The sequence below is a fragment of the Taeniopygia guttata genome, chromosome 17 (genome assembly GCF_048771995.1).
Source record: "Taeniopygia guttata chromosome 17, bTaeGut7.mat, whole genome shotgun sequence".
Classification (NCBI taxonomy): domain Eukaryota; kingdom Metazoa; phylum Chordata; class Aves; order Passeriformes; family Estrildidae; genus Taeniopygia; species Taeniopygia guttata.
The window spans coordinates 3,555,547-3,582,504 of NC_133042.1; the positions used below are offsets into that span (position 1 = coordinate 3,555,547).

A 26,958-nucleotide genomic window follows, 5' to 3' on the forward strand; every position below is an offset into this window, starting at 1 on the left:
TGCCAGGCTCCTGGCGTGGCCTCAGGCAGATGTGCCTGGCGGAGGCAGGACCTGCTCTTGTGCTGAAGTGCTGGCATAGACAGGTTTTGTCTCTACCCTTGGCACAGGGCCCTAAACTGGGGACGTTGTGTCTGGTGAATTGATCCAGGCTGCATTTAAGCTCCAGAACCAGGAGCTCTCCCTAGCTCCCAACTCTGTGTCAGGGTAGGACTTGCATAATCCCTTTCCAGATGTTCTCTGCCTTTTTTTTCACTGAGAAGAAAGCTGGCCAGGTCACCTTGAGAGCAGTTTTTAAGGAAACAGAACTCCCATCCCCCAGCTTTCTGTTTTACCACAGCATTTCAGTTTTAACAAGCTGAAACTCAAATGAGCTTCCCACTAGTGATGAGGAGAAGGGGCACAGGGTTGGATGAGCATCCAGGATAATACAGAATTTGGTGGGGTGTGGAGGAGAACAAAGGAAATACGTGTGGTGTCTGTTGTCCAAGAACAAACTGAAATTTGTAGCAAGTTGTGCAGGTTGAGTCAGGATGGCTCCCAGTTTGCCAGAGCCCTTGGATTAATTTTACCCTCCTTTTGCAAAACAGTGGCACATAGCTCTATCCCTCTGAGAAATAAATGATGGAGTCACGAGCATGCCAGCAGTACTTAATGTGACATTTTATAGGGACAGACAGGCAGACTGGGAGAGAAAGAGTACAAGAAAGAGGAGCAAAGAGGAAACTGAGGGTTAGGTTTTGAAATCTTCAATGAAGTTGCAACATGAGTTTGGCACGGCTCAGCCTGATGTCTGGATGTCGTCCCAGCTGAAATGCTGTTTTCATCATGGAAAAGCCCCTTTGACCTTTCAGAAGAGGCTGCCTGGAGCAGAGGAGAGGTGTAGGTGGGCTACCCAGCAGTTCTCACTCAGGCAGAGCTCCCCATTGCTGTTCTGTTTGAGTTCTGACAGGGACATGAAGTGCTTTTCCTGGATATTGTGTTTCATGTGTTTGAATTATCACCATGGCAAGCTGGAAACTGCAGCTGAGATGCAAATGTTGGCATGCACTGGGGGCAGGACCGACTGAGACACTCAATGAGCCTTAAGCAGAAGTTCGTGGCAAGCTAAAAGTACATCCAAAAGGAAGTAGCAATTATTTAAATCTCAATCAGTCCCCAGTGTGCTGAAGACATTGCCACGAGCAAAGAATATCCTATCCAGACATGCAGTTTCCTGCCTTCATCAGAGCAAGTGGACTCCCAGAAGATAATGTGAAGCTTCTTCTGAGTGCTGGTAGGAGATGGAGAGGTTGGGATACCAAACACCTCAGTGCTGTTGGTTCAGAGCCATGGTAGACACCAGAGTTCAGCTGCTGAGCTGAATAGAGGGTAAAGAGGCACAGAAACAGAGATTATCCTGAGACAGCTCTGACTGCTCCCATGGGCACCTGTACCATCCTCATGGGTATTTCAGGGCGATTAAGAAACCTTCACCTGTCCAACCACCCTTTTCCTGGCCAGAAATAACCAGAGCAGCACAGCTCTGAGTTCTGTTGTGGACACCACCTGAGTGCAAGGAATGAAATAGAAGTGAATAAACAGCCTCATACCATAAGGTCTTGGCTTTCCATCAGAGAAGGCAGAAACTTCCAAGGAATTTGGGAACCTGGGATTTTGAGTATTAACTGCACCTGTTTGTAAGTGAGAAACGTGCACCGTTCCACAAGGAGCTGATATCAAAAGACTTCTGGGAGGCAAGTAGACAGGGAGGTTATTTCAGGGTCAGGTGAAGACCAAAACAAAAAGAGGCTTGCTTTTTTATATTTTTTTTTTATTAGAGGAAGATTTTTTAAGTAGAGGGTGGGAGATAGATATTTAAAGAGTGTGTCTTAATTCACAGGAAATCACTTTCTAAGGAGAAAAATGAAAGCCTTTTTAGTCCTTCCCTTTTGAGTCAAGAAATTCGAACTGGGGGAAAAAAAATAATAACAGAAATCCCTGAGCCAGTTAAACATGCAAATAGAATTTATTTTATTTTCAAATTTGTAAGTGTATCAGGGTAGCCAAGGGGCCTGGGACAAAGCCATTGCTGGGGGAGCTCCAGTGAAGCAAATGGATCTGGAGCCAAGCTGATCCTCGGAGTGATGCCATGGAGCTGTGGAGGCAGAGCCTTGCAGGCAGCCAGCAGGCCATGAATCTCAATTAATGAATTTTGAGGGCAGCCGACAGCTGTTTGTCCTCTGCCTTCCCCCTGAGATGGGTTTGGCCCATTTGAATTCAGGTTGTTTCTACCTGAAGGTGGGAATTTCTTCCCAGCTGTCACTGAGTGCCTTATCCACTGGACAAATGGCATTCAGAAATCTCCTTGCCACCTCTCTGGTGTTTCTGTGTACCACAACCTTGAGATACTTTATTTCCCCAGAACACAATTCTTTTCTTCTCCAGTGACATCACCTGTAAAATCCTCAGTGGCTCCATCACCCTCATTTCTATCTCCAGGACCAAATCCGCCTTTTCTTGCAAAGAACAAGATACCATAAGGCTCGAACTATTGAAGAAAAAATCAAATCTGGGCAAATTTAGTGGAAAACTCATGCCAAAAAAAAGTTTTACACTGAGTGCTAATGACATGCACAGCTCCAAACAAGCTGCTGGTGCACAAAGCCCCCCAGCCTGCCGGCACTGTTTGATCCCGCATATAAAGGCTCCAAGTGTCCTCCAGGACCTGTTTTACAATAGTGTGACTCTGCTTCCCCCGTGCTGGTTGCTCCTGATTTAGCAGAGCACAATAGGAACGTAGCTGTGGTCTAAAGGAGCGGCTCCCAGGGCCTGCCGCGCTCGCAGAGAGAATGGCAGCCTTTCTTCAGCTGTCTGGAGGGATCTGCTTCTCTGCTAAGCTCTCCCCAGCGATTTGGGAAGCCCCTCCAGGCAGCTTACCATAACTTTTCAGCTCTATAGGGCCATTCCTCTGGGTGAAATGCCTCTGAAGTGCCCACGGCTTCGGGAAGCAATTGTGTTAAGCCTGACCCTTCCTCTGATCTTGTCTCTCCTCTGGCAGGTGTCCACGTCCTGAGCTGCAGGAACAATCCCCTGATTATCCCCGTCATCCATGACCTCAGTCACCCTTTTTATCACACCCAGGCTGTCCTCATTAGCTTCAGCTCCCAGTTTGTGGCCATCTCCGGGGTGGCCCTGCGTTCCTTCCACAACTTCGACCCCATCACCATCAGCAGCTGCCAGCAAGGACAGACCTACAGCCCTGCGGAGCAGAGGTGAGCGTGTCAGCCCTGCTTCCCTCTGCCTCACACCCACCACCCCCAGAGCTGGCTGGGGCTGGGGAGGAGGCAGGAGGGGCACAGCAGCTGAACCCTGCTGACCCCTTTGTGTCACGGGTAAAAAACCGGCAGTGTTCTCATTGATCAGGATGGATGGGACATTTAACCCGCATGGGATGCTGTTAGTGAATTATTTCCTCTTCCTTTCTCCTCCCTCCTTTATGCCAAGCCTGGAACTGGGGCCAGTTCACTCTGCACACATTCCCCAGCCCGGCATCGTGTTGGTCACTCACACACCAGCTCAATCTGAACCTCGTTGTGCTGCCAGGGGACCTCCCAGGGAAGGGACCACGAGGGCACAGAGTGGTGCCTGTGCCCTGGAGGGGCTGGATCCTGCCAGGTGCTCAGCCCCGGGCTGCAGGGCCATGGCCATCAGCATCTGCCGTGCTTTTATGGCTGGGTGAGGCCCTCAGCACCTCTCTGGATCCGGCCCCTATTCTGAAAAGCTCTGTGGGACCCCCCAGGATGAAAGGTTTATGGCTACCATTTTATTCTTGTTGTTATTACAGACACATCAATAGATCACCACCAACCCCTCTCAGTCTTTGCTTTACAGCATCCCACTGAGATTGTGACCTTTCATGGCCTCTGGTGCAGCAGCTTCATGGATCCTTTCAGCGAGGCACTGAAAAGAAGAGGAGAGAATTTAGCAAAACCCCTGAAAGAATAATTTTTTTTCTCCCTTTGTGAATTCAAAGTTGTGAGCAGTTTTCATACCATAGCGGCAGCAATAGTAAAACAAGTTGCATATCCCAGCAAACCTCTGCTCAGCCTCCTAAGCAAGCTGTCAGGTTTTTTGATAATGTTCTGGCTTGTTTTTAGGACCTGCTTTTATTCCAGGAAAGGCGGGAGAGTGAGAAGGGGGAGAGGAAAGGGAAAATAAAATTTAAAAAAAGAGGAGTATATCTATAGCTAAATCAATCCAGTCAGTGTGTTCTGACCTAGATTCAAAGCGTCTGATCATTGTGTGCAATAGGTTGTATAAATTCAGAGGCCCAAAGGCAGCAGGATCAAGTTTCAGATGAGAAGTCTGGTGGTGGAAGTGTGGCCAAATCCCAGCGCCAAAACAGGACAGAAAAAGGGCAAGAAAGGCCCACTGGAAGGAGATGGTGAGAAGGAGATGGTGAGAGGCAACAGGGATCTCAGGAGGACTGAGACACAGGGCCACATTCCACTGCCCTCTCAAGTTTTCAGTAGGAATTGAACCATTTGTTCACTTATTGAACTAGAAGTGCTCTGTGTTTAGAAAGTTATTTCCTTAATAAAAAATGCATCTCCCTTAGGCAAAGCTTCTGTGAGCCTCTGCAGCCCAGCAGCACAACCTTTAGAAATCCCTTGAGGAAAAATCACCCTCCTTTTGCTTCTTATGTTTCTTCTTGATTTTTTGGCATCATTTTGTTTTCAGGACGCACTGAACCCTCTCAGCCCCCTGCTCTCCCAAACCCCCATCTGAGCCTCACTCTTTCAAAGTAATGTTTTAGGTCTTGCAAGTTCCAGCACTGGATTGATCATAAAGTTTCCCATGTCTGACAGGGATCTAGAAACTCTCAAAAGTAAAGCCCAGGTCCAAAGGCAATTGAAATCAGTGGAATTATTTCCACTGATAGCGGTGTTTCAGTGGAGAGTCAGTCGCCAGTTTGCCTCGTGCTGGGATCTTTTGGGGTGGCCAGATCTGTTTTTTTCTGGACAAAAATCTCCAAGCAGTTCAGGTAGCCAAGATGTAGAAAAAGTTGTGCATGGAGCTGTGCAGCCAGGAAATAGGTGACACCTTTCCTGTCACCTGCTGTCTTTTTCTTCAGTTATTTTACCCAATCCAGGAAGAACAGAGAAAGATAGATTTAAAAAAGGATTTCTTAACCAGCTCAGAGGCTGGACATGGGTTTTCTGCCTCCCCTGCTCACAGTCTGCCCATCAGATTCCCGTGAGGTGCCAGTTCCACACTGCCCATCTTTGCCTTCTCCCTTTCCCCACTGGTTGCATTTGCCTTATATGATTTTTAAGGTATTTATTAAATTTTTAAAGGAATTTGCCTTCCTATGTGTGATCATCAGTTTTACCCCTTTCATTTTCCTTAGGTCAACATGGATATTTTTGCCTGCTTTTTGGCTTCTCTCTATAAGAGGTATTATTTCTCTTTTTCAAGGAGAATTATTTTTCTTGGAGAGAATTTATAGCCAGATACAGATATTTCTAGGCAAGGGTGCAGATATTAAAATTGTGAGGGAAAAGAAATATATTGTCCCTAAAAGTTAACACAGTTTTTATTTTGAGGGTGAATGGATCTCTCCCATGGGTTAGTGACAACTTAATGACTGAAACTAAAACATGTGCTTACTCTTCTTTCTTAAAATATGCATTATAGTTAATATTTTAGAGAAAAATGGGCTTAAATCTGAAAGTCCAATTGAACTTTATAGGTAGTTGTCCTTAGTCATCATTAGTTCTGAAAATCCATTCCATCCTCCTGAAGACATTTATAATTTGAAAATTCCTGCTCTGTCCTTTCCAATTTTATTCTTCCAGTTGTTTTTTTCTGCTGCCAGTGACTACAGGCTCCTTTGTTTTTTTTCTTTTCAGCAGAAGTTTACCTCACTGCTGGAGATGTGCTGTAAAAATGACACTCTTTATTTCCACATTGCATCCTTAGCCTGGATATAATGGCCTGGTTAGCTCTCCTCTTGTGCTTTATAGCTCGAATTATTGTACTTTTACTGTTTCCTGTGTAGCCTCATGCAGTGGACGGTGAAATTGAGTGTGCAGAAGCAGAAGTGTAATTTCCCACCCTGCAGTCACTCAAGCAGAAGAAGGCCTGATGTGCTGTGGCTGCCTTTGACAGTGGTTCCTCAAAAATCAGGTTTTTGTCTTTTTCACTGGGTAGGAAACACCAGCTGTGGGTCACCCATCCCTGCAAAGCAGTTTGTGGGAAGTGCTGCTTTTCCTTGGTGGCACTTCCCTGCCATGGTCACCAGCCCTGCCCCTTCCACCACCTCTCCCGGTGCCACGGTTCCTCTCCTGCAAACTGCAGGCTGGAAAGCCCAATTCAGCTGTCAGAACTGTGCATTTCAGGAGTTTCCATCTTTCTAATCCACCATTAACTCTGTGTTCATACTGAAGACAGGTCCCCCCTGGCTGCCCGCAGCTCTCCAGTCTCTGTGCCTCACATTGTCACCACCTTGTGCTTTCTAGTGAGTGCAGCAAAAATATTTTCCTTTGCTTTCTCTGGTTAAACCTTGGCACAACCTCACTGCTATGGCTTCAAAATTGCTTCTGCAGGGGAAACTTTGGGTTTTCCTCCCTCTGTAAGTGTGCATATCTGGGTGTTTGACATCGTAGACCAAGACCCACCCCTGGTCACCACACCATCACCTGCTCTGGCCTCTGTGGAGATGTTCCCTTTGAGCTGCACCCTTTGCTGCCCCAAAAAAGCCCCAGGGATTCAGAGCCCACTCCAGCTCTTCTCTTTGTCTTGTTCTCGCCTGCTGTCAGCTTCCCCAACAAGAAATGATGAAGATAAATCTTCAGCAGCTGAACAAATGCAACCGCTCTTTACAACTCTGGTTATTTTTTTTTTTTTCCTTTTCATAAGGGGGAAAAAAGGGTTTCCTCGTCTCTTTTTGTTGTGAATTAATGCAGCTTTCTCTTTCCCGGATCGGCCGCCTTTCCCCTGCCCTGCATTCTGTCATTAAGCACAATCTCTGTCAGCTTGCTTCGGGTGAAATTAATGAATTTCTCACAGAACTGTTAATCATAGAAGCTTTGGTCCGTGACATGTGTTATAATTCAATGGGTTTTTAACCTTCGCCCCGTTTTGGTAATTGGCAAACGGCATCATTTGGCTTTTATTAAAGTGGAAGGCAATGCATTTTCTTTGTTTGCCTGGACAGACCCTGGCAGGGAGACCTGTGGGGCTGCTGGCGCCCAGGGACACGGTTCCACTTCCAAGCTGGCAGGGTGATGGGGCTTTGAGAGCTTTATCAGTTCAATATGGGCCCCCTGGCAGGAGCAGCTCACACCACGGGGTGCAGGCAGGCTGGAGGCAGAGCCTGTCCCCCAGGAGAATTTGCCCTGCCAGTGATAGGGACAGTGAGGGGGACGTGCTGGCTCATGCTTCTCCTTTCCCTGGGGCTTACCTTGGGTTGGAACAAAGGTTTTCTGTAAACCTTTGGGTTTAGCTTCATTTTGACTCTTTCAGTTTGAAATAGGGGCTTGCTGAGATTGCTGTCAGAGTCAAACCCAGCAGGACTGAGGTGACATCGCTGAAGGGACCTTAGGTGACACCACTCGTGTTGTTGCTCTCATGGATCAGGTTTGAAGGCAAACACCTTTTTAAGAAACAGCTTGATCCTTCTTCCAGTCAGCACAGGTTCACCAGTCCCATCCAGCCCCATGGATTTGGGTAGATATTCAAGATTTTGTGTTAATTCAAGGAGGCAATGTGCTTTAGCTGAAAACTAAAGAAGACAAAGTCATTGTCACCTTTTCAGTTTTTGGTTTTTTGGTTATTTTTTTACATTTATACAATAAGAAATATGGCTAGCAGCCTCTGCATATATGTAGAAAGAGAGAACCCATTCTTGCCTTTAGTAACCTCTGAGGAGGAGAACACAAACCCATTGTAAGGATAAATATGTTAGAAAAACCCTCAGAAGGTTATATGTGTGTGAGCTGTGTGGATGGTGGTATAGGACAAAACCAAATTGCACTTCAGATCTGCAGCCCAGGCTGGCCCAGATTGTGGAAAAGGGAGTTTTTTGCTCTGTCCAAGAGATGTTGTAGCCCTCTTCCTACAAAGTACCCACCATGAACTTTTAGTCTCACCTGAGCCTAGATACGTGTCAGGACCATCATGAAGGAAACAAATAATTAAGACACCACGTTAAGATGAGTCCTTGGAATAGGACTTGACCTCAGGGTTAGGAAAATAAAGTTTGGCTGCTGTAAGGTTTTTGAAAGAGGAAGTCCTGGATTGTTTTTATATGAGGAAGGAAGAGCTCCACTTAATTGTTACAATTTTCTTTAAATATGTTAAAATACAAATGTTTCTAGGATTGTGTCACTGAAACCCCAGTTTAGCAAAGCCCTGAGCTATTTGCTTACATCCCCCTGTAGTCAAACCTATCAGTGGGACTTAACTGTGCTTTTGAAGTTAAGCACATATTTAAGTGCCTTGCTGAATTGAGGCCAATATTGGCACAGAGAAATACAGATTTAGAGCCTAATGACCGAGCTCATTTAGATTTGGGATGGGCAGAATGGATTTGAATAAAGTAAGAACTGGCTCAGAACTTCAGACTACATGTGGAAGCTAACTCAGTCCAGGGCTTTTTACATTGTTGAAACAGCCTTTCTTGATCTGTTTTGAACATGCCATGGAATGTGTGCAAGAAATCCACTGCTCCTTGCACTCACCTCAGTGTGAAGATGTTGTTTTAGGAAATTGTAAACTGCCAGGGCAAGAAGAGGAGCAAGTGAATCCTGAAGGGGACCTAATAAAATAAACACTTGTCAGGGAATGTCCCAGGCACCAGCACTTGCTCAAGTAAATCACCAGAGTGGTCCTTGGGTCCTTTGTGTAGAATTGCTCCAGACTACTTTGTACTTTGGTAAGGATTTTTGGGAGTTAGGATAGACCAGGGATGATTTGAAATAGGCAGTTTTGATGAAGTCACATGATTTTGACTGCAAGAAAATGGGATAAACTGTCCTACGCCAGGAGTCAACATGAGTTAAAGCTGAAATAATTTCATTCTCAGATGCTCTTATATTGTTTCTTTCCTGAGGAATGCACATTTTCTGGAACATGTGATGATTGACCACTGCTAAATGGCAGTACCCATTCAAGAGCTTCTGTAATCCACAGATGGATGTGATGGGTTCTTTGTCTAAACTTTCTACTTGGAGATATTAATTTCTCCTTCCTAATTTTGCATTTGCAGAGCTCAATTCAGGATCATGACTTCAAAATTCATTGGGATTTATGGCTGACAGTAGCTGATACCAAATTGGAACCAGTAGCTAGAGAACCAGAAATATTTAAATTAGAAACATTTGGTGGCAGTGGTTGTTTTTTTACAAAAAGTGAATGGTTGTATTGTTTGTCACTGAAGTCATTCATATAGAGTTACAGACAGAGAGAGCTGCCCAGATGATCTGCTAACCAAGGCATAATCTGGAGCCTGGAGGGGGTGGCTAAAAATGTTCCCTGGCCATTTCAGAAGACCACAAGGGGACTTGTAAACAGAAAGAAGAACATCACAATAAGTGTTTCTTAATGCCTTTGTCTGTGGCGTTTCAGTTCTGTAGGACTTCTAAGCCCATGCTTGCTCATCTGGTGTCCTGAGCTGAACTCCAGAAGCCAGATTATTTTTCTCCTTTACATTGATGGAAATGAAAAGCGATGCCCCTGACTGCGGTGACGTTGCTTCAGATTTCCCTCTGTGCAAATTACATGGGTTTTCTTGGGCTCATCCTTCCCTCTGAAGCCATTCAAATCTGAATTCAGTGCTACACTAATTCACATAAGTATTAGATTAAATAAGCCTGATAATTTTTTTATTTTTCCAACTTTGATGGAAGAAGGCTTTCAGATTTTGATGCAGTTTTGCAACAGGCAGTCGAGGTTTGCAGTATGTGCTTCTGAGAGTGGCTTGGCAGTAGCACTCTTTTTTCCCCCCTTTTTTCTCTTTTTTTTTTGAAGTGAGTCAACTTCCTCAGCACTGCAGCCCTGGCACAGGAGACACTCGTGCTGCAGCCTCACCATCTGAGAAATGGAGGGGAGCAAAGTGAGAGCTGGCCCTCGTGGGCCTGTCTAACTGGGATGTGTAACAGGGAGGGTTCCACAAAGCATCCTTCCACCATTTACCCTCTCACTCAACATCCAGCATCACACCCAGACATCACTGATGTCAGCTGAGGGTTTAAACAGCAGGACCATGAGGTTAGTAAGGTTAGGAAGAGGTTGGTAAGGTCCTGCTCTGCTTGGGAACCCGCAAGGTGTGAGGCTCGTGGTGTGAAAGGAGTGTATAAAGCCTGAGGTTCACACCCCTGGGTGACTCCTGTTGGGCAGTCACAAGGCAATAGCACCTGGCTGTTCTCCTCACCTTGTTTCCCAGCTGATGGCCACCACAAGGATGTGCTGCTCACTTGTTCTGCTGCTGCTCCATCCAGAGCCCTGTCGATCCTTACGGAGTGAAATCCATGGCAGTTTAAATCTGTAGGCCAGGCTGTGAGATGCAGTGACTGGAAAACATGTGAGGTCCTTGTTAGTGGGTGGGGATCCTCCTGAAAGCAGGATCACCCTGGACAGGCCAGCTGTGGCAGAGGATCATCCATCCTGCAGAAGTGAGGAGCATCACAGTTGTGCTGATAGCCAGGGGTTTGTTGCATACAAGGGTATGGAGTTGGCCAACACAGAGGTGGAATTCTACTTCCTCAGCTCTGTCAGCAGGGATGCTTTGTGTACCATGAGGAAATGAAATATTTCTGAATGTAGAAATTGTTTATGGCTCATCACACTCCAGGGAAGGGCCAACACTGAACAAGCAACCTTAAATTACAAGCAGTGGGCACTTCCCATGTAGCACTAGTCTGGGATGGAGAAATGAGTTGTGCAGGTACATAAATACTGTAATTTAATCTGATCTAGAGCTCAGTAGAGACATGTGCAGATGTGCTTCTCTATCAGTAACAGGGGGATAACAATACGAGCCCAGGTGTCTCGCAGGGGTGTCACAAAAATTAATTAGATAATGTCTGCACGGTGCTTTGAACACAGCAAAACACCATGGACATGCTAAGTCAGGGCTTACTAAGCTGAACAGGGCTTTAGTGGCTGTTAACCCTTTTTTCTAGGAGACAGGAATAACTGCTTGTAATCTATTTCAAATTACGTGTATTGATACATTGGTTTCCCTTCTTTCTATAATTTTCTCTTTCAGGTTCTTCCCTAAACAAGTAGATGGTGAAATAAGTTAATATTTTCCCTTCCCAGAATTAATTTAACTGCATTAAAATTAAATTAATTTTTAATTTCATCAGAGAAATATCACCTTGTTGGGGTCCTTATCCCAGAAATTTCGTCTCTATTCCAGAAACACTTTGCACATAGAATCATGGAATGGTTTGTGTTGAAGGGATCTTTAAAGGTCATCTGCAGTAAACAGAGACATCTTTAGATCTGATTGCTCAGAGCCCTGTTCAACCTGGCCATGAGTTTTTCCAGGGATGGAGCATCTCTGGGAAACCTGTGTCAGTGTTTTACCAGCCTCATTGTAAAAATATTTCTTCCCTCTCTCTAGTCTAAATCTCCCCTCGTGCTTTAAGACCCTCAACATTTTTATTGCTGTTTTGTTGAGGGATTACCCCATACTCACATTTGAAGATGTGCTATAATGTTTGACTCAAGTTCTCAGAGATGGTGAAAGATTTTGTGTCAATCAGACATCTCTGTGTATATAAAAATTAAACAAAAATCTCTTTTTGCAAGTTGTGCTAAATGCTACAATAATTTTCCAGAGGGAGAACAGACAGTTTTCATGGGGGAAAGATTTTATGGATGGCAGGAGAGCAACTGGAGAGATCTGAACGACATCCTGCTGCTGAGTTTGATAAGAGCTTATCAACACAGCTACACAGCTGATGTTTGGTGTTCCTCCTGAAGTGGAATAAAATGAATGTGATGATTTCAATCGAGCTTCTCAAAGATAAGAGTGTCTATCACAGAAATTCCCCATCCCATGTAGACACTTATCACTGCCAATATCAGCACTCCTGAATTCAGCAGATTTAAAATTGGGTGGGGCATGAGGACTGCTCTTGGAGGGAGTGTTTTCACAGGAGGGAGGGAGGGATGGATGGATGATGGATGGATGGATGGATGGATGGATGGATGGATGGATGGATGGATGGATGGAGAAATGGACATTAATACAGGAGTAGGGAGGTCATAGTGCAGTTGAATATTGCAGAACAGAAGGTATTTCTGCAGAATTGGCAGGCTCTTCCCTTTTGCTACAAAACATGTAATTTGCTGCCATTGTCATCACTGTGCCCACTGCCTCTGTCCTTCACGACATGTGCCAAGAGGCTGTGGAGCCCTTTCCTGAGCTAGGCTCAGAACTCTCTGACCAAAATCTGTCAGTCAGACCCTGCTCTTGTGGAATGGATTGAAATTACCAAATAACAACACCACCACTCCTTGTCTCCCTCCCAGCTGTGTCCACTACTCCTGCGAAGCCACCGACTGCCAGAGGCTGGAGATCGAGAACGCGGTGCTGAACTGCACCGGCGGCACCGGCTGGGACAGCGGCGCCCAGTGCAACGTCAGCTGCAGGACTGGCTACATCCTGCAGATCCACAGAGATGATGATCTTGTCAAGAGCCAGGTTTGTCCTGCCAGGGCGTTTTGGTTTTTTTTTTTTTTTTTTATGATGCACAAGACCAGGATGAGCAAACAGCTGTGGAGAAATTGAGGAATAACTCAGGGTACACCATAAAATATCAGCCTAGCCTTGGGACAAAGTCTTGTCCAAATGCTTGTGATCAGAACAGGAGCCCTTTGACTCTGTAGGAAGAGTTTCTGGCAATGAGCAAAGCTCAGATGTTCCCTGAATTTAGTAATTTTCAAACCAAAATGTTTGCGTTCAGTCCTTGTTTGATCTCACTGGCTCTTCGTATCCAAACCATTTGGTTTGGTTGAGTAGAGGGAGTAGAGGGGTTGGTGTTTTGGGAGTAAGATGCTTGTGTTTTTGCATGACCAATTTCTGGGTAAAATACCTAATTTTTAGTCCTCAGATTGAGGCTAACAACATACTAACTCCTTTGCAGCATTTCAGTCCATCTGCTCCCAACCACAGCCTGACATGTACAGCATGGAGGGCACAAAGCACCCAAACCTTTTGCTTCCAGACAAATCACCAAAAACCTCCCCCATCAGGGAATGAAATGCTTCCCATCATCTCTAATCCGTGCATTAATAATCCAGTCCTACAAAAGCAGCACATCTTCATGCAGTGAGAGAGGTATTGAGGAAAAATAGCAATTTGTTTAAACATCAAAAACAATTGCAAGTGCTTTGTGCTGGGGGAGGTGGATGAGCTGACGTGCAGCATGGCCCTGGGAACAGGATGCTGGAGAGGGGGATGCAGGGCTGACACCCCACTTTGGGCCATTGTCTCTAACACTGCCAAATCCTCTGAGTGAGACCTGGGGGTGGTTTCCCCCATCAGCACCTTCTCTCCCTGGTTGTGGGGGCAGCATTCACATCTGGGGCAGCACTCACATCTGGGCCGGGGCTGGGGCAGCCACACTCAGCAGCCTGTCTGTACTTGTGAAATACTGTGTTCTTCATAAGCTCGCAGAGGGGGGAGACAGAGTGGAGGGGAATGAGCCAACCCTTTCAACTCAATTACAAAACAAATACAGGACCCCGTGAGCTGGGGCCTCTTCCATCCTAATTGGCATCAGCACCAGAACCCCAGCTCCAGCTGAGCATTTTTACAGAACAGAAAACCAGTTCTCAAAACGAGCCTGAGTGGCTGAACCAGGAAATTGTTGGAAGGGATCTGTACATGGGGTGCATGAAGCACAAACCAAATAAAACAGCCTGAGCATGCTTCACCAGCCCTGTGTTATTTAAATTCAAGCATTACCTTTTGGGGAGGCTCGGCCAGCTGGGCATGGTTTTGCTGGGAGAAGTTTGGTTTCAGAGCCTTGATCAGACTCATATGACAGGAGCAGAGGATTTTAGCACCCTCGCTAATGTGATTCACTGCCTATTACAACACGCTTCCTCTCACCCTGCTCTGCTATTGCACTTCGTTGTCTTTTCCACCAATAAAACCCCCTGAGGCCACTGGCTTTGTTTTGCTCAGTGCTGTGCATTCACTGTTCAAATCAGGGAAGGAGTGGAGCATCTTTAAGATGCCCATGACCTGCTAAGCACATCAAACACGTGCTTTTAAAGTTTTGTTAGTGTGCTTCAGAAATCCTCTGGAAAGGAACAGTTTCTTTCGCTATCATCTTGTTTTATTTCTTTGTGTCAGGTGCTTCAAACCAGAACTTGTGGAACGTGTAGGCAAGAAATGAATTATCTGAGAAAGTCCAGAATTCATGGTCTGGATTTCTCATATTAAAAGGCATTGTGCTTCTTCCATATTTACTTCCCAGCTTCAGTTCCTTTTCCAGTCACAAGAATTTGGGGGTGAGAAAGGGCACGTGGGTTGTCCATGGCCAGAGGGACTTTCTGTCATGGCTGGAGAACCTTGCACAAAGATGTTCCTTGTTTAATTTTTGTCATTTAATTGGTTATTTCACTTGTTTGACTATTTGGAAGGTGTAGAGATACATTTTTTTCTCATTTAACTGTCAGTGTGTGGGGCTGCCTGAGGAAGAGGAGGAAGGAAGCAGCTTTGCACATGTTGATGTTTCACACTCTTAAGTAGGAAGGAGGCTGGGCTGAGATTCATTGTCTCAAAGAGCAGACTGACCATCAGTGGCCCACGACCACTGCATGCTGGTGAAGGTGATTCACAGACCAGTGGAAACACCTTCATTTAGCATCTGAACCACATTTGTCTTCCCTATGTCATTGAAAGCCAAAAAAAAAAGGGCAAAGAGAGCAATAAAAAGTGACATTTTCAAAAGTGGTGGTGGTGTAGGGGCACCAAGTCACATTTCAAATAAATTGTTTACATCTAAAGGGTTTTGAAAAATCTTCTCAACCATTTCTGCACTTTCTAGACTCTATGTCTTCTGAAGCCACCATTTTAATCAGTTTTAGGGCAAAACATTCATTCATTTCCTCTGTGAGAAACTCGCTTTCCCAAATTCTGTTAAAACTGTAAAATCACCAAACCCTAACACTCGTCAGCACTCGATGCAGCAGAAACGGTTTGCTGCTTGAAAAGAAAAAGAAAGCTGAGCTGTTTACAGACTCTTGGGCTTTCTCTCATCCTCATTCAGGGACTTCAACAACAACAAAGGGGTTTGCATAGTGATGGAGCAAAATCCTTCATGTATCTTTCTCACAAAGAAGATCTTGGGGATGTTTTCATTCTTCCTCCCTGATTTCTTCCCACCCCCCTGACAACTCCATTGCTCTTTCTTGTCTTCTTCCTCTTTTCCCCCTTTGTCTTTCACTGCTTTCCTCCCCCTTGTCCTTCACTGAAAGCCCCTCTCATTCAGTGACTTGTTGTCATCTCTCCTTGAAGCTACCACCACTGCTGCTCTGGTCAAGAGGTGTTATTTAAAACCCAGCAGCTCCCTAATGTTGTGCAAAGGCATCATCAATCATGCCAGGAAAAGAAAGCATGGCTCATGTGGGTTCAATTAGAGGCACAGTAGTGGGCAGAAGTGGAAGAATACTTAGAGGGGAGAGCACAGCTGTTCATTTTTAAGGAGAGGAAACTTCACATGTGAAGCATCGCTTGAAGAAGGGGCTGGCTGGGATCTTGGGCAGCAGGAAGGAGACATGAATTCTCCCAGGCTGTTAAAAGTCCCAAGAAACAAATCTTTCTGGCACCAGATTTGTTAAAGTTTGCATCCTCTTCACTGTATCTTTGGAGGCCCCTTTTCTCTCCCCCCTCTTTCCTCCTTGCCCACCCTCCCTCCTTGCTTGAGCCTCTTTTGGAAGGCAGGACATGAAGGGAAGCAGTTGCTGTGATGCCAGTCAAAGCAGCACAAAGTGCCCAAAGTGACAGCTAATAAACCAGATGAGAAAGCCAAGTGCTTCGTGTGGGCTGCTGTGAGCTGGGTGACCTTGTCAGATCAGACAGGCGAAACAGGCACGTGCCTGCTCAGCTCCGGGTGGGAGAGCTGCAGAGGCAGAGGCAGATGCTGCCACTGAGACCCAGCGCCAGATCCAAGGGCTGAGGCTGTCAGAAATACCTCCAGGGCGTGGCATGGAGCTGGGGAGGGACAGGATCCTGCTCAGCAGCCAGGGGTGCTGTCCCTGGGCACTGCAGTGGTCCCACCCTCAGGTGTGACACTGAAAGAGGAGAAAGTCAAAAGCTGGTGGGTGCCATCAGCAATAATTTCTGTGGAAGGTTTGTCCTCTGTGCTTCCAATCAGAGCCACTGGTCTTTGTCTCCATTGCAGGGAATGCTCTCTGCTGTGTCCTGCTGCAGAGTTACATGTGCTTCAAGTGATGGCATGATAGACATGCTCTAAAATGTGCCATTATTATGTCTGACCTTGAAAACCTCAGATTCCGTCATGCCAAATGTGGGACAAATTACTGGGAAAAGCTGAGGAGACAGGGTCTTACCTCCATGGGCACAGCTTCTCTGCTTGGGAATGGCCTTCCCAGTGTGCCAAGAAGAGGAAAATCCATAGGGGTCTGAGAGGACTCTTACAGATTAGTTTAGGGGCTTTGTGGGGAAAGTACCATGGGCAAAAACCCAGAGATGAAAATGTGGAGATGCTAATTATTAACATTTTACCATCAAGGTCTAGAACAGGGGCACAGACAAAGGACAGTGTGACTATGGCTGTGGAGAGGGATCCCTCCCAAAGAGAGGGGATCCCAGGCCTGTAGCACTTCCAGCAGGCTCTGGTGTCCTGCTGCTTTCTGCTAACAAAGGCCACGGGCTGCAGCTGAAACACTCTCACAAGTGTAGCTTGTGCAAAACATTCCTCTTGTAAGGTGGGACTGTCATGCACAGATACTGCTTCTGTTTAAATGTTTGTGCTGTACTCTGGTTTCTGTTTCTTTGGTGTTCTCCAAGGAGCATGTGATGTGCAACCCTGTCATTAGAGAAACTTCCTCATGCACCATGCTGTGTTTCAGAAGCCAGTAGCAGCTAGCAGGAACATTCATTTATTCCTAAAACTAGATCACAGCAACATAAATAACTTATTTCCTGAAGCTGAATCTCTTATCATTGATACAGCTTCCCGCTGTTCATCATGGATCCAGTATCCAGCATGAAACTATGCAAGACCTATGTCTTTCCCATAACATTTGGATAGCCCCTGACATCATTAACTTCAGTTTATTGACATCAATAGCTTGGGTTTATGTTTTAAGTTCCAGCAGCCACATGTCTACTGTGTTTTTTGATAATAGCATCTGTTAAAGGGAAATGGATGGCTTTGCTAAATGCTGGAGATCATCCTGGAGTGTTGGTGGTTTGCAAGGCATAGGAATATGCTTTATTAGTCCTTCTCCTGTGGCCCTCACACAGCAACACCCTGGAATCTTCAGGACATCAACTGCCTACAGTTTATATACACTTTTTAATGGTACAGATATTCTGATAAGCAACAAAGGCAGAATTAACAGGCACTGGGGAGTGAAATGATTGGGAATGAGAACACATAGTATCGCTTCACCTGATGGCTCTGAGTATCCCAGAATGTGCTACTCTGAGTTTGTAGAAAAGACATTTTTTTCCATCAGCAGTGCTCCCTGTTTAAATAAACTCCACGGTCTAGAAAAGGGGTTTTGTGCCCACTTGGGAAGTGTCCAGTTTCTCAGCTCAGGGACTGCTTTTTCCATTCTGAATGCAACCATATATCAAAGGGAGACAGGTCTGAACTTCTGTTGAAACCATTAGGGTGTTTTTGCAAAAAGGGAATCCAGGTCCCTTTGATGTGTGCTAGAAAAATTCCCTTTCCTTTTATAAACCCAGATCAATGGCCGGCAGTGCAAATCTCCTGTGAGCATACCAGCCCTGAATAAAATATTCCCTGGAGGCAGAGGAGTGCTGCTGTATGGCTTGGTCAGATTCCTCACCAGCATCTTCCCCTTCTCATGTTTGGGTTTCTCACATTTCTTAACCTGTGTCCCTCTCTTTATTCTGGTGTGAAGGGAAGAGTTAGATTCTTGACTTCTGGCTTTTAATTTTTACAAACAATTTTCCATTTTTAATTAGAAAGTGGATATGTTGTTTACTCATTTCTCTTTGCCAACATCTGTTTGTCCTTCAGTCACTCAGTGAATTCATCTTAGCTTTAGATGTGTGACTGCTTTACTTCCCCCCGTTTTTCTTCCTTGCCCCTAGCACTCCATGATTCCAGTGTGCTGTGCAGTTTGGATTATTCCTCAGATCCACAGAAATTTTGCTTCTATGGATCTGAGAAGTTTTGTTTCTGTGTAGCTGTGATGGTAGAGTAACTTTGGGGAAGTCAGAGCACAGGGACTGACTCTGTGTACAACCTCTCAAGTTCCAGGTGCCAGTTATGGGCAGGACACTCTTGGGTCTGCCCATGGCAAACTCCTCCTGGAAAAGGTCTGTCCCTCGGGCATTCACGCCCGTGGTGTCAGGACAGCAGGGCCCTACTCTGTGTGGAGCCTTGGGGCACTCTGCCAGAGAAGCCACAACAGCAGCTGTCAGTGTCTGCACACAGTGTTGATGTGGCCCGAGGCACTTCCCCTGAGATCCCCATCCGAGGGTGACTGACACCTCTCGGGAGAGCCTCGGATGAGAGTCCCAAATGGCTTCATGTCAGCTTGGCTTTTGCTTCAAACCAAAGAACGAGTTTGACTACTCGGAAGCACAGGGGGATCCCCGCGGAGTGGCTGTGTCACCGCAAAGGTGACAGGGATGGGGGACAGCTGTCAGCTCCAAACAGCTCAGGCTTGTGCTCCTTTCTGATGGCAGGGCACAGCAGCAGGTTTCCTCCTTGCCTCAGGAGGCCAGACAAGAGTTCGGATTATTTGTAGAGCTGCACTCTTTCTATGGAAGCACTTTGGTGTCTCACCCCGGAGGTGGCAGAAAATCCTTTCTCTGACTCTGTTCCTTAGGAACCTTGGTGGGTTTGGTAGCTGCTGTCCAAATGATGATGGTAGGGACCAGACATGGCTGTCCTTGTGAGCCAAAATTACGGCTATTAGGCTTGACATGGTTTTGATCTCTCCCTTGCTGGCTGTGGTGGTTGTAGCCGTGTGTCTTTTTCCAGACGGAGTCCAGCGTCACCATGACTTGCATGGATGGGAAGTGGAACAAGCAGGTGACGTGTGAGCCCGTGGACTGTGGTGTCCCAGACCAGTACCATGTGTACCCAGCCACCTTCAACTGCAGCGAGGGGACCACCTTTGGCAAGAAATGCTCCTTCACTTGCCGACCTCCTGCTCTCCTGAAAGGTACTGGGGGGTGTCTGTGCAGTGACCTCAGAGACACAGCTAACACAGGCTGCTCCTAGGAACACATGTAACTCTTGCTGTTGGCCGAGAATTATTCATGATATTTTAAGCAGGAAGAATTATGGGACTCTATAGAAGGTTTATTTATATTAGAAGTTAAGTTCCTTTGCATCTCTCTATTACCTTGCTTTGACCTTTCCTTGATCGTGGCTAGCCAGGCAGTAATGACAGGGAATATTGCTTCCATACAACCAAAACATGGAAAAGTCATGGGGATAAATCAGATTGAACTCTCTTATCTTCTTTCCCATGCTTTGTCTATTTCCACTGTCTGTCTTTCTTCTGTGCCTCCTCCATGTGTTTGGAAAGCCAAGAGAAGACTGAAAAGCCCCACATCCCAATGGCACAGACCCCCATCACTGTCTTTTCTAATCCACCATCACCCTTCTCCTTTTCCACACTCATTTTGCTCTACTCTGACCTTCCTGTCCTCTTCTTGTTTGGCACTCTGTACCTTTTTCCTTTTTCTTTTTTTTTTTCCCCTAGAAATTACACAGCTTGCCACCCTCTATCCTTTCCTCCTCTATCTTCTTCCCTGTTACTTTTCTGCTAACATCCACATTCTCTTCTCAGCACCATCAACTCTTATGCTCACTGTCACATTTCCCCTTTTGATATGGTCCTCAGGAAACAAGAAAATTTTTAATTTGAAAGAACTTGTCCATCTTGTAAATAAACTTAACTGCTGTTGTCAATTCAGGTGCAAACAGTGTATAAGCTTTTTTTGTACCCGTGGTATCTCCTTCTCTGCCGAGATCCATTGCAAAAAGGAAGATTCATCAAAAAGGAAGGCATGGGAAGTATTCTTCATTTCAGGGAAAGGCTGTGTTGATTTCTTCATATATAAGCACATTGCTTATTTCTTTTTAAGTCTATTTGGGAAATAACCAAAACCAGCCAACACACAGTCAAAGTTATGACTACTCAAAGGATAGTTAAGAGAAAATTAAGACTACTTTTTAGCAAAAACCTCCCTTTTTCTGTTTATACACTCACAGGGCTATCTTCAACAAAAGGTGTTTTTCCATTTTAAGTGCTTTAAATTTTTTTGAGCAGGCTGTGAAAATAATTATAGTCATCATGACCAACAAAGGCTGATGACTCAGGCAGGGGTAGCTGGAGGGATGACAACCAGCCACAGATCAGGGGCTGCAGCTCTGGTGTAGCATCACTTCACTTTGGTCCAGAAACACTGAGCTGTGAGGTAAAGGCACCGTTTGGTGTAGAGCCATCACTGATGACTAATAAATGTTGCCACTGAGCTTCTGGAGAACAGTGTTGGAATGACTCATGCCTAATTCAATCACTGACGTCATGACAGCCACTGTTGGTAATGTCACAGCTTATCGCTTTGCAGTGGCAAGTATGATATCACCACGGCTGGGCTGGGAGCTGCTGCATGAGTCAGAGCAGAGGAACATGCTGGTGCTCCAGAAAAGAGCTCCCTTCTGCACAAAATACCTCTGCAATCATCTGCAGTTGGGGAGGGGAAAGAGAAATCCGGGGCTGATTTAATGTGGCTTCTCTTATCTTTGAGGGCAGGGCAGGAGGGCTCTTCCACATACCTTCCTGAGCCCTCCAGAGCCTTTTGTTTTCTTCTTCTTTGAATTCCAGCCTCATGCCCTGGTTCTCTTCCTCCCCTCAGAGAGAGATGGCATTGCTCCGGGGTTAGCAGTTTGTCAGTATTATTTCGGATAACTCCGAAGTTGGCTCACTGTTGAAAATATGCCTTGTGGGTTGAGAAGGGTCCCTGCAGCAATGCTCAGGGATTTCAATGGAATATTAGGGATTTTTGAAGGGTTAGTGGCTCATAGCTGTGCTTTGTTTCTTAGGAAAAGCTTATTCCTTTTCAACATATGGTATAAAATAACAAAGAATGTAAAATACGCTGAGACTGGGCTACTTTTAGCTTAACCTTCTGAAGTCAAGTAGGTCATAGCAGAGGCAAATAGATCTATTGTACCTTTTACCTTTGAGGTGTTGGCCAAGAAAGCTTCCTGAGGAAAATGAGTCTCTAATGAGTATTATGAATCATATTTATCACAGTAGTCCCCAAGGACTGAGAGTGCCCAGCTGAGAATGGCTCCTCATTGTGTTGGAGTAGTGACTCTAATACTAACAGATGCTGCTCCAAAAGGTTCCAAATTGAAATAAAAGGGACAGATTCAGGGAAAAGATATAACACAGAAGCAGAATGAAGAACGTGATGGCACCAAACCCTCTGTTGAAGCCATGGCTTTGGAGAGGAGGGGGTTGGTGTATGAAACAAGCTTCCTTTCAGAGAGGAACAAAATAAGGAAGAGAAATACAAAAGATGACAAAGCCCGTGTGGCTTCCCCTATGCTATAGCATTTCCTGAAATAAGCACTGCCTGCCTGTCACCTGAAAGCAGAGTCCTTAATGATTTAATGACATCATCTAGAGCGAGAGAACACACAGGACATATGAATGTTCAATGCAGTTGGAATTGTCAAATTGGCTGAAGGGGCTTTTGATATCTTATGGGTGTAACAACATTTCAAAAGAAAATAGTCCCGCTGAACATTGTTGGCTTTGCTCACTGTTCTTCTCAGGAAACAACAGCAACTTGACCTGCATGGAGGATGGGCTGTGGTCCTTTCCTGAAGCCCTGTGTGAGCTGATGTGTCGAGCACCCTCCGTCGTCCCCAACGCCGATCTCCAGACCTCGCGCTGCCGAGAAGACAAGCACAAAGTGGGCTCGTTCTGCAAGTACAAATGCAAACCAGGTTACCACGTCCCTGGATCCTCCAGAAAATCAAGAAAGTATGTGAAAGACTAAAGCTATGCCATCAGCCTGGTTCAGAAAGCCATGAGTTACAATGATTTTGGGAAGGGGTTGTTTGTCACAGGCTCCGTGCACTGTAGGGATGGAGCAATTCCTTCATGCAGATAGCTGTGCAGTGTCAGTTTAGGCACCCAGCTCACTTGGGCTTCTTTAAAAATCCTGACCAGCGCTCAAAAAACAGACTTTACCTTAGAAATACCCCTTTGATATGCAGCCTGGGGAGTCCCCTTTGAAACCCTGCAGAAAAGGTTAGTGCTGTCGTATACTTCTGACTCTGCACAAACCCACTTCAAACCAACCACAGCCCACAAGCCTGGGAAGCTGAATTCTTGGGAGATGTGTCCAAGGCCAAAAGAGGAGTTTAGGCTGGGCAGCTCAATGTTGGTTTTGCAAATAATCGTTATTTTTGCTCAGAACCCTCATGACGCAGATTCACAACTTGTTCCCCAAGTGTTAAAAGCTCGAGCACACCCATCTCCTGCAACCTGCTAGCAGAGCTCAGAGGCTTTAGAGGCTCCCGGCTGACTCAGCTACTCACTAAATGTTGCTTTTTTTTTCTGCACAAAAAGGCGAGCCTTTAAGATCCAGTGCACACAAGATGGCACGTGGCTGCCAGGCGCCTGCGTGCCTGTCACCTGTGACCCTCCACCTTCCAAGTTCCACGGGCTCTACCAGTGCTCCAACGGCTTCCAGTTCAACAGCGAGTGCCGGATCAAGTGCGAGGATGATGACAGTCAGTCGGTGAGTCTCCCTTTCCCAAATCACCTCAGCCCATACAAGTCTGGCTTTTCCATATCTTTCCTAAGGACACTGATCTTGGAGAGGCCGAGGGACACTGAGCTCTTCCAAAACCAGGGAAATGCAGAAGGGAAAAACATATTTAAAGAGCCTGGAAATATTATTTTTATGACAGTAATAACAGTATTAACTGCTACCTGTAGAGGATTAGAAGTGACTGACTTACTGTTTCTGGACAGTAAGTGGCAGAAAAATCTGACACAGTGGCTTTATGATCTGGCTAGAAAATAAAGAGCAACAAATGAAAGTAAGTAGAATGTGAGTTATCTACACTTGTCCCATTTATTCCTTCTGTTTTACCTCGCTTTTCTCTCTAGTTCTTACCATTGTATGTAATGGTGTATGTATGTGTGTCATGGGAAAATTTAGCACCATAGGGATTACAATTATTCAGGTGAATTCTCTCTAAACTTCCATGTTTTTCCTGGCTGTGAAGGTGTCATTTGGCACCAGAGGTCAGATCCCCATCTGCCACAAATCAGCATGTTGCCTTTGGCTTCCTGGGAGCTGTGTTCACTGATATGAGAAGGTCTGGCCTTTACTATCTTATTTGAAATGCCTAGTTTTCCTCACCAGCGGTAATTATAGTTTGTGAGATAAGTAACTTCTCCCAGAAGTGCTGCTGCTGCTCCCTCTGCTTGGGAAGAGAAACCGGGGATGTGGAAGCTTCAGCAACTGCAGGCACTGCTTGGAGCAGGGTGTGCTCCAACAGGGGCTGTTTCATATCATCAGAATTCAGATTATCAGATCATGACATCAGAATCTGAAGTAGCTTTAAAAAGGTACCAACCCTGCTCTAGGGGCAGCTATGTGAAAGACACCTCTGGTACCTGCTCCCATGTTAAAAGCCCCTGTTCCCTGTCCTCTGGCCTGCCTTCTACATGGTGACAACAAGCAGAGCCCCAGTGTTTCACATCAGGGCACCTGGAAAAGTTCTCCTTGTTTAAGACTAGGAGTGAGGTTATGAGCAGTGTGAAATGAGAAGTTGCAGGCATGGGTGCAGAGGAGATGGAAGCTCTGGGACACAACAGCTGTGGTTTTGTGTGTCCACCACTTGCTCAGAGGGGCAGCATGGCCTGTGCCGTGTTCCAGCACTGCCAGTGTGGGGAAACTGAGACATCCAGGGCAATGACAGCTGGTGGAACGGGCTTGTGTTTGCTTTTAAGTGAGGTGAACACGAAGGGGAGCAAGCAGGAGAGTCAGGCTTACAGCAGTAATGAAGTAAGCTTTGGAAAGGGAGAGGTACAACTCTGTCTATTCACTGGGAGGGAGAGGAGTGAGTGCTCAGCTGTGAAAGCACCTTGGGCAAAGGAGCAGATAAAATCTTGAGAAAGGTATTTACAGATATCAGTAAAATAGACAGTGAAAAGTATTTTCAGATATCCCAGAAAATAGTCTACAGAAGAAGAGCAAGGACTCCTGGCACAAGCCAGAACCACTTGAGAGGTGTTAATTATTTAAGGATTAAACCCCACTAAGTCTCTCTCAGCTATATAAGGTGATAATACACGTTGCATCCAGGCAAGAAACCCAGCAGGGGTTTTCACAAGAGATTTTGCAGGTCAGGGAATGATGGACAGTATGTTACTATAGCAATAGATATCCTGGGATGTCTGAGTATGTTGCTGAAACTATACAAGAGTACCCTCAAGCACAGCCAGCTCCAGGAACATAAATCAGGTTTCATGGCTCATCTTTGAGAATCACGTTTGAATGCTGGCAGGGAAATTGCAAGGGAAACACACCACACTTGCTAAAGCAGCAAATGGTACTTAATTGTAATTTAGCAATTTATTCCTGACTTTGTCACCATGCTGGAAGACCATTACTTGGCTGCACATACAGCATCTCTTAATCACCAGGAATGTAATGGTCATTTAAGCAGGTACCTCCCCTGGCACCAGAGCAAGGGTCTTCCATTTCTGCATATTGTACACAAATCATATCAACAGTCAGATCTAAATTAATCAATCTCTGCCAAACTGGCCCTTAGGTGAGAATCACCAAGCAGGATCTCACCCTGAGTCCATCTGCTCCATTATTCCCTTCATATGATTTCCTTATTACTTCTGGCAATAGCCAGATGTCTAGAGAAGGGGAAGCAGGTCCCACACCATGGTCTGCTGCTAATACCACTTTGCATCTCACTAAACACTGTGTTCATTAACAAAGCTGAGCAAAAAAAGGGAAGCACTAGGATATTAAGGACGAGACTACCACTGAATGCTGAGCCCTCTTCCATGCCAGTACCAGGGGCTTGTGCAGGTCCCTGTGCAACAATGGGTGTGAGTTGTGGGGCAGAGCTCCTCCAAAAAGTTCTGCAGGGACCCCAGCATGGATTAAAGAATCCCCAAAGATATCCAGCACAGTGTCCAAGAGCAGGGTGGGTAGATTGCAGGCAATGTGTCTGGCATGAAAAATGGGTGAGGAGAAGCAGATATCCTGCATGATTCTCCCACCCAGTAAGGCCCCCACAGGAGTTTTGGAGCCCAACCACACCAGACATCCTTCTGTCGAAAGTCCCACATTGCCCCATGGCAGTTGGGCTCGCAGATCCCACAGAACAGCTTATTTGCACAGAAATCCCCAATGTCGTGTGGATAGATCTGACAAAAGATTGCCTGTGCACTCCTTTGTTGTTTTTAAAGGGCATGATATTTCCCCTCGGACTTTGGTATTCATTCTTCAGTATCATACGAAGAATCTCTTCTATAAGAGAAATGTCATATTCTATTCATTGCCCATTCCCACACCAGAGGATTTTTTCGTCTTTTCCACCTGCCTCTGTGCGTGTCTGTCTCAGCCCCTTCGCCTGCTGTCACTCAAGGCAGCCAAGCTCTAAAGAGCACGTTCTGCCCTGCTAAGCTCTTGTCCCACTCTCCCTTCCTCCTTCAGATGGCCATTGGGGATTCTTACTTTTTCAAGAGAGATGATGTAACTGGTTAGAAAATGTGAGGAGGAAAAAGGTTGTCTGCATTTGACACCAACCTCTCTGTAACAAGGAGGAAGGCAAATGGGGTGAAGGCACCTTTTTTGCAACAGGAGTGGGGCTGTTCTAAGGTGTAGACCATGCAAGGGGCTTGTAAAGACCTTGAATTGCACAGAAGATATGTGGGTATTTTTCTGTGTGTGTATGTGAGCACTGTAGGTTTCCTTTCCTTTATTCTTTGGAATAAAACTCCTTCCTGCCCCTCCTAGGGCTGGCAGTCCCAACCAGGGGCTTTTGCAGCTCCAACAGAACTTTGCTCCAACAGCACAGCTCTGCTCACCCCTCACCTCTCAGCCTCTCCTTGCTTTTTTTTTTTTTTTTGTCAATCCTCATTATCTCCTTCCCTCATTCCCAGGGCCGTGGGAGCAACGTGATCCACTGCCGGAAGGACGGCACCTGGAGCGGGTCCTTCCACCTGTGCAGGGAGATGCAGGGACAGTGTGCGCTGCCCACCCAGCTCAACAGCCACCTGAAGCTGCAGTGCACCGGCGGCTACGGCATAGGTGAGCACCCCAACACCTGTCCCCAGGTGGGAGCAGGCAGCAGGAGACCAGGAAGAGGGTGGGAATGGCAGGAGGAGGAAGGAGTCCTTCAAATAACCTGTTTGCCTGAATGAGAACCTGCTATGGGAGGCTTTTCAGGGAAATGCTTTGAGGAAACGTGAAGCTCTGAGAGGTCAGGCATCATGTAACATGCCCTGACTGCAGGCTCCTTGCAGGGCTTCCAGTTTCATGGTTGCCTTCTTGCCAGACTGTGCCAGGGAGGGATTGTACCTGCTTTTGCTCTTAATCTTTCATAATGCCCCACTACTTCAGCCACGTGCACAAACCCCCACTCCAGAAGCTGGAAGGCAGGGAGGTGACAGGAGAATGCAGCACTGGGGTGACTCAGGTCTCCCCAGAAACAG

The 26,958-nt window shown here is 46.0% G+C and overlaps 1 protein-coding gene across 1 annotated transcript in view; it reads left to right on the forward strand.

Annotated features, from left to right (window-relative positions):
• The window catches only part of PAPPA (pappalysin 1), a 180,837-nt gene that overhangs the window by 123,458 nt on the left and 30,421 nt on the right, over positions 1 to 26,958 (forward strand). Inside the window, exons 13-18 of the mRNA XM_030286607.4 lie at positions 3,038 to 3,251; positions 12,526 to 12,697; positions 19,215 to 19,398; positions 22,032 to 22,242; positions 22,834 to 23,005; positions 26,407 to 26,554. Of these exons, the coding sequence (XP_030142467.4) occupies positions 3,038 to 3,251; positions 12,526 to 12,697; positions 19,215 to 19,398; positions 22,032 to 22,242; positions 22,834 to 23,005; positions 26,407 to 26,554 (1,101 nt within the window). The remainder of the gene's footprint in view (positions 1 to 3,037; positions 3,252 to 12,525; positions 12,698 to 19,214; positions 19,399 to 22,031; positions 22,243 to 22,833; positions 23,006 to 26,406; positions 26,555 to 26,958) is intronic.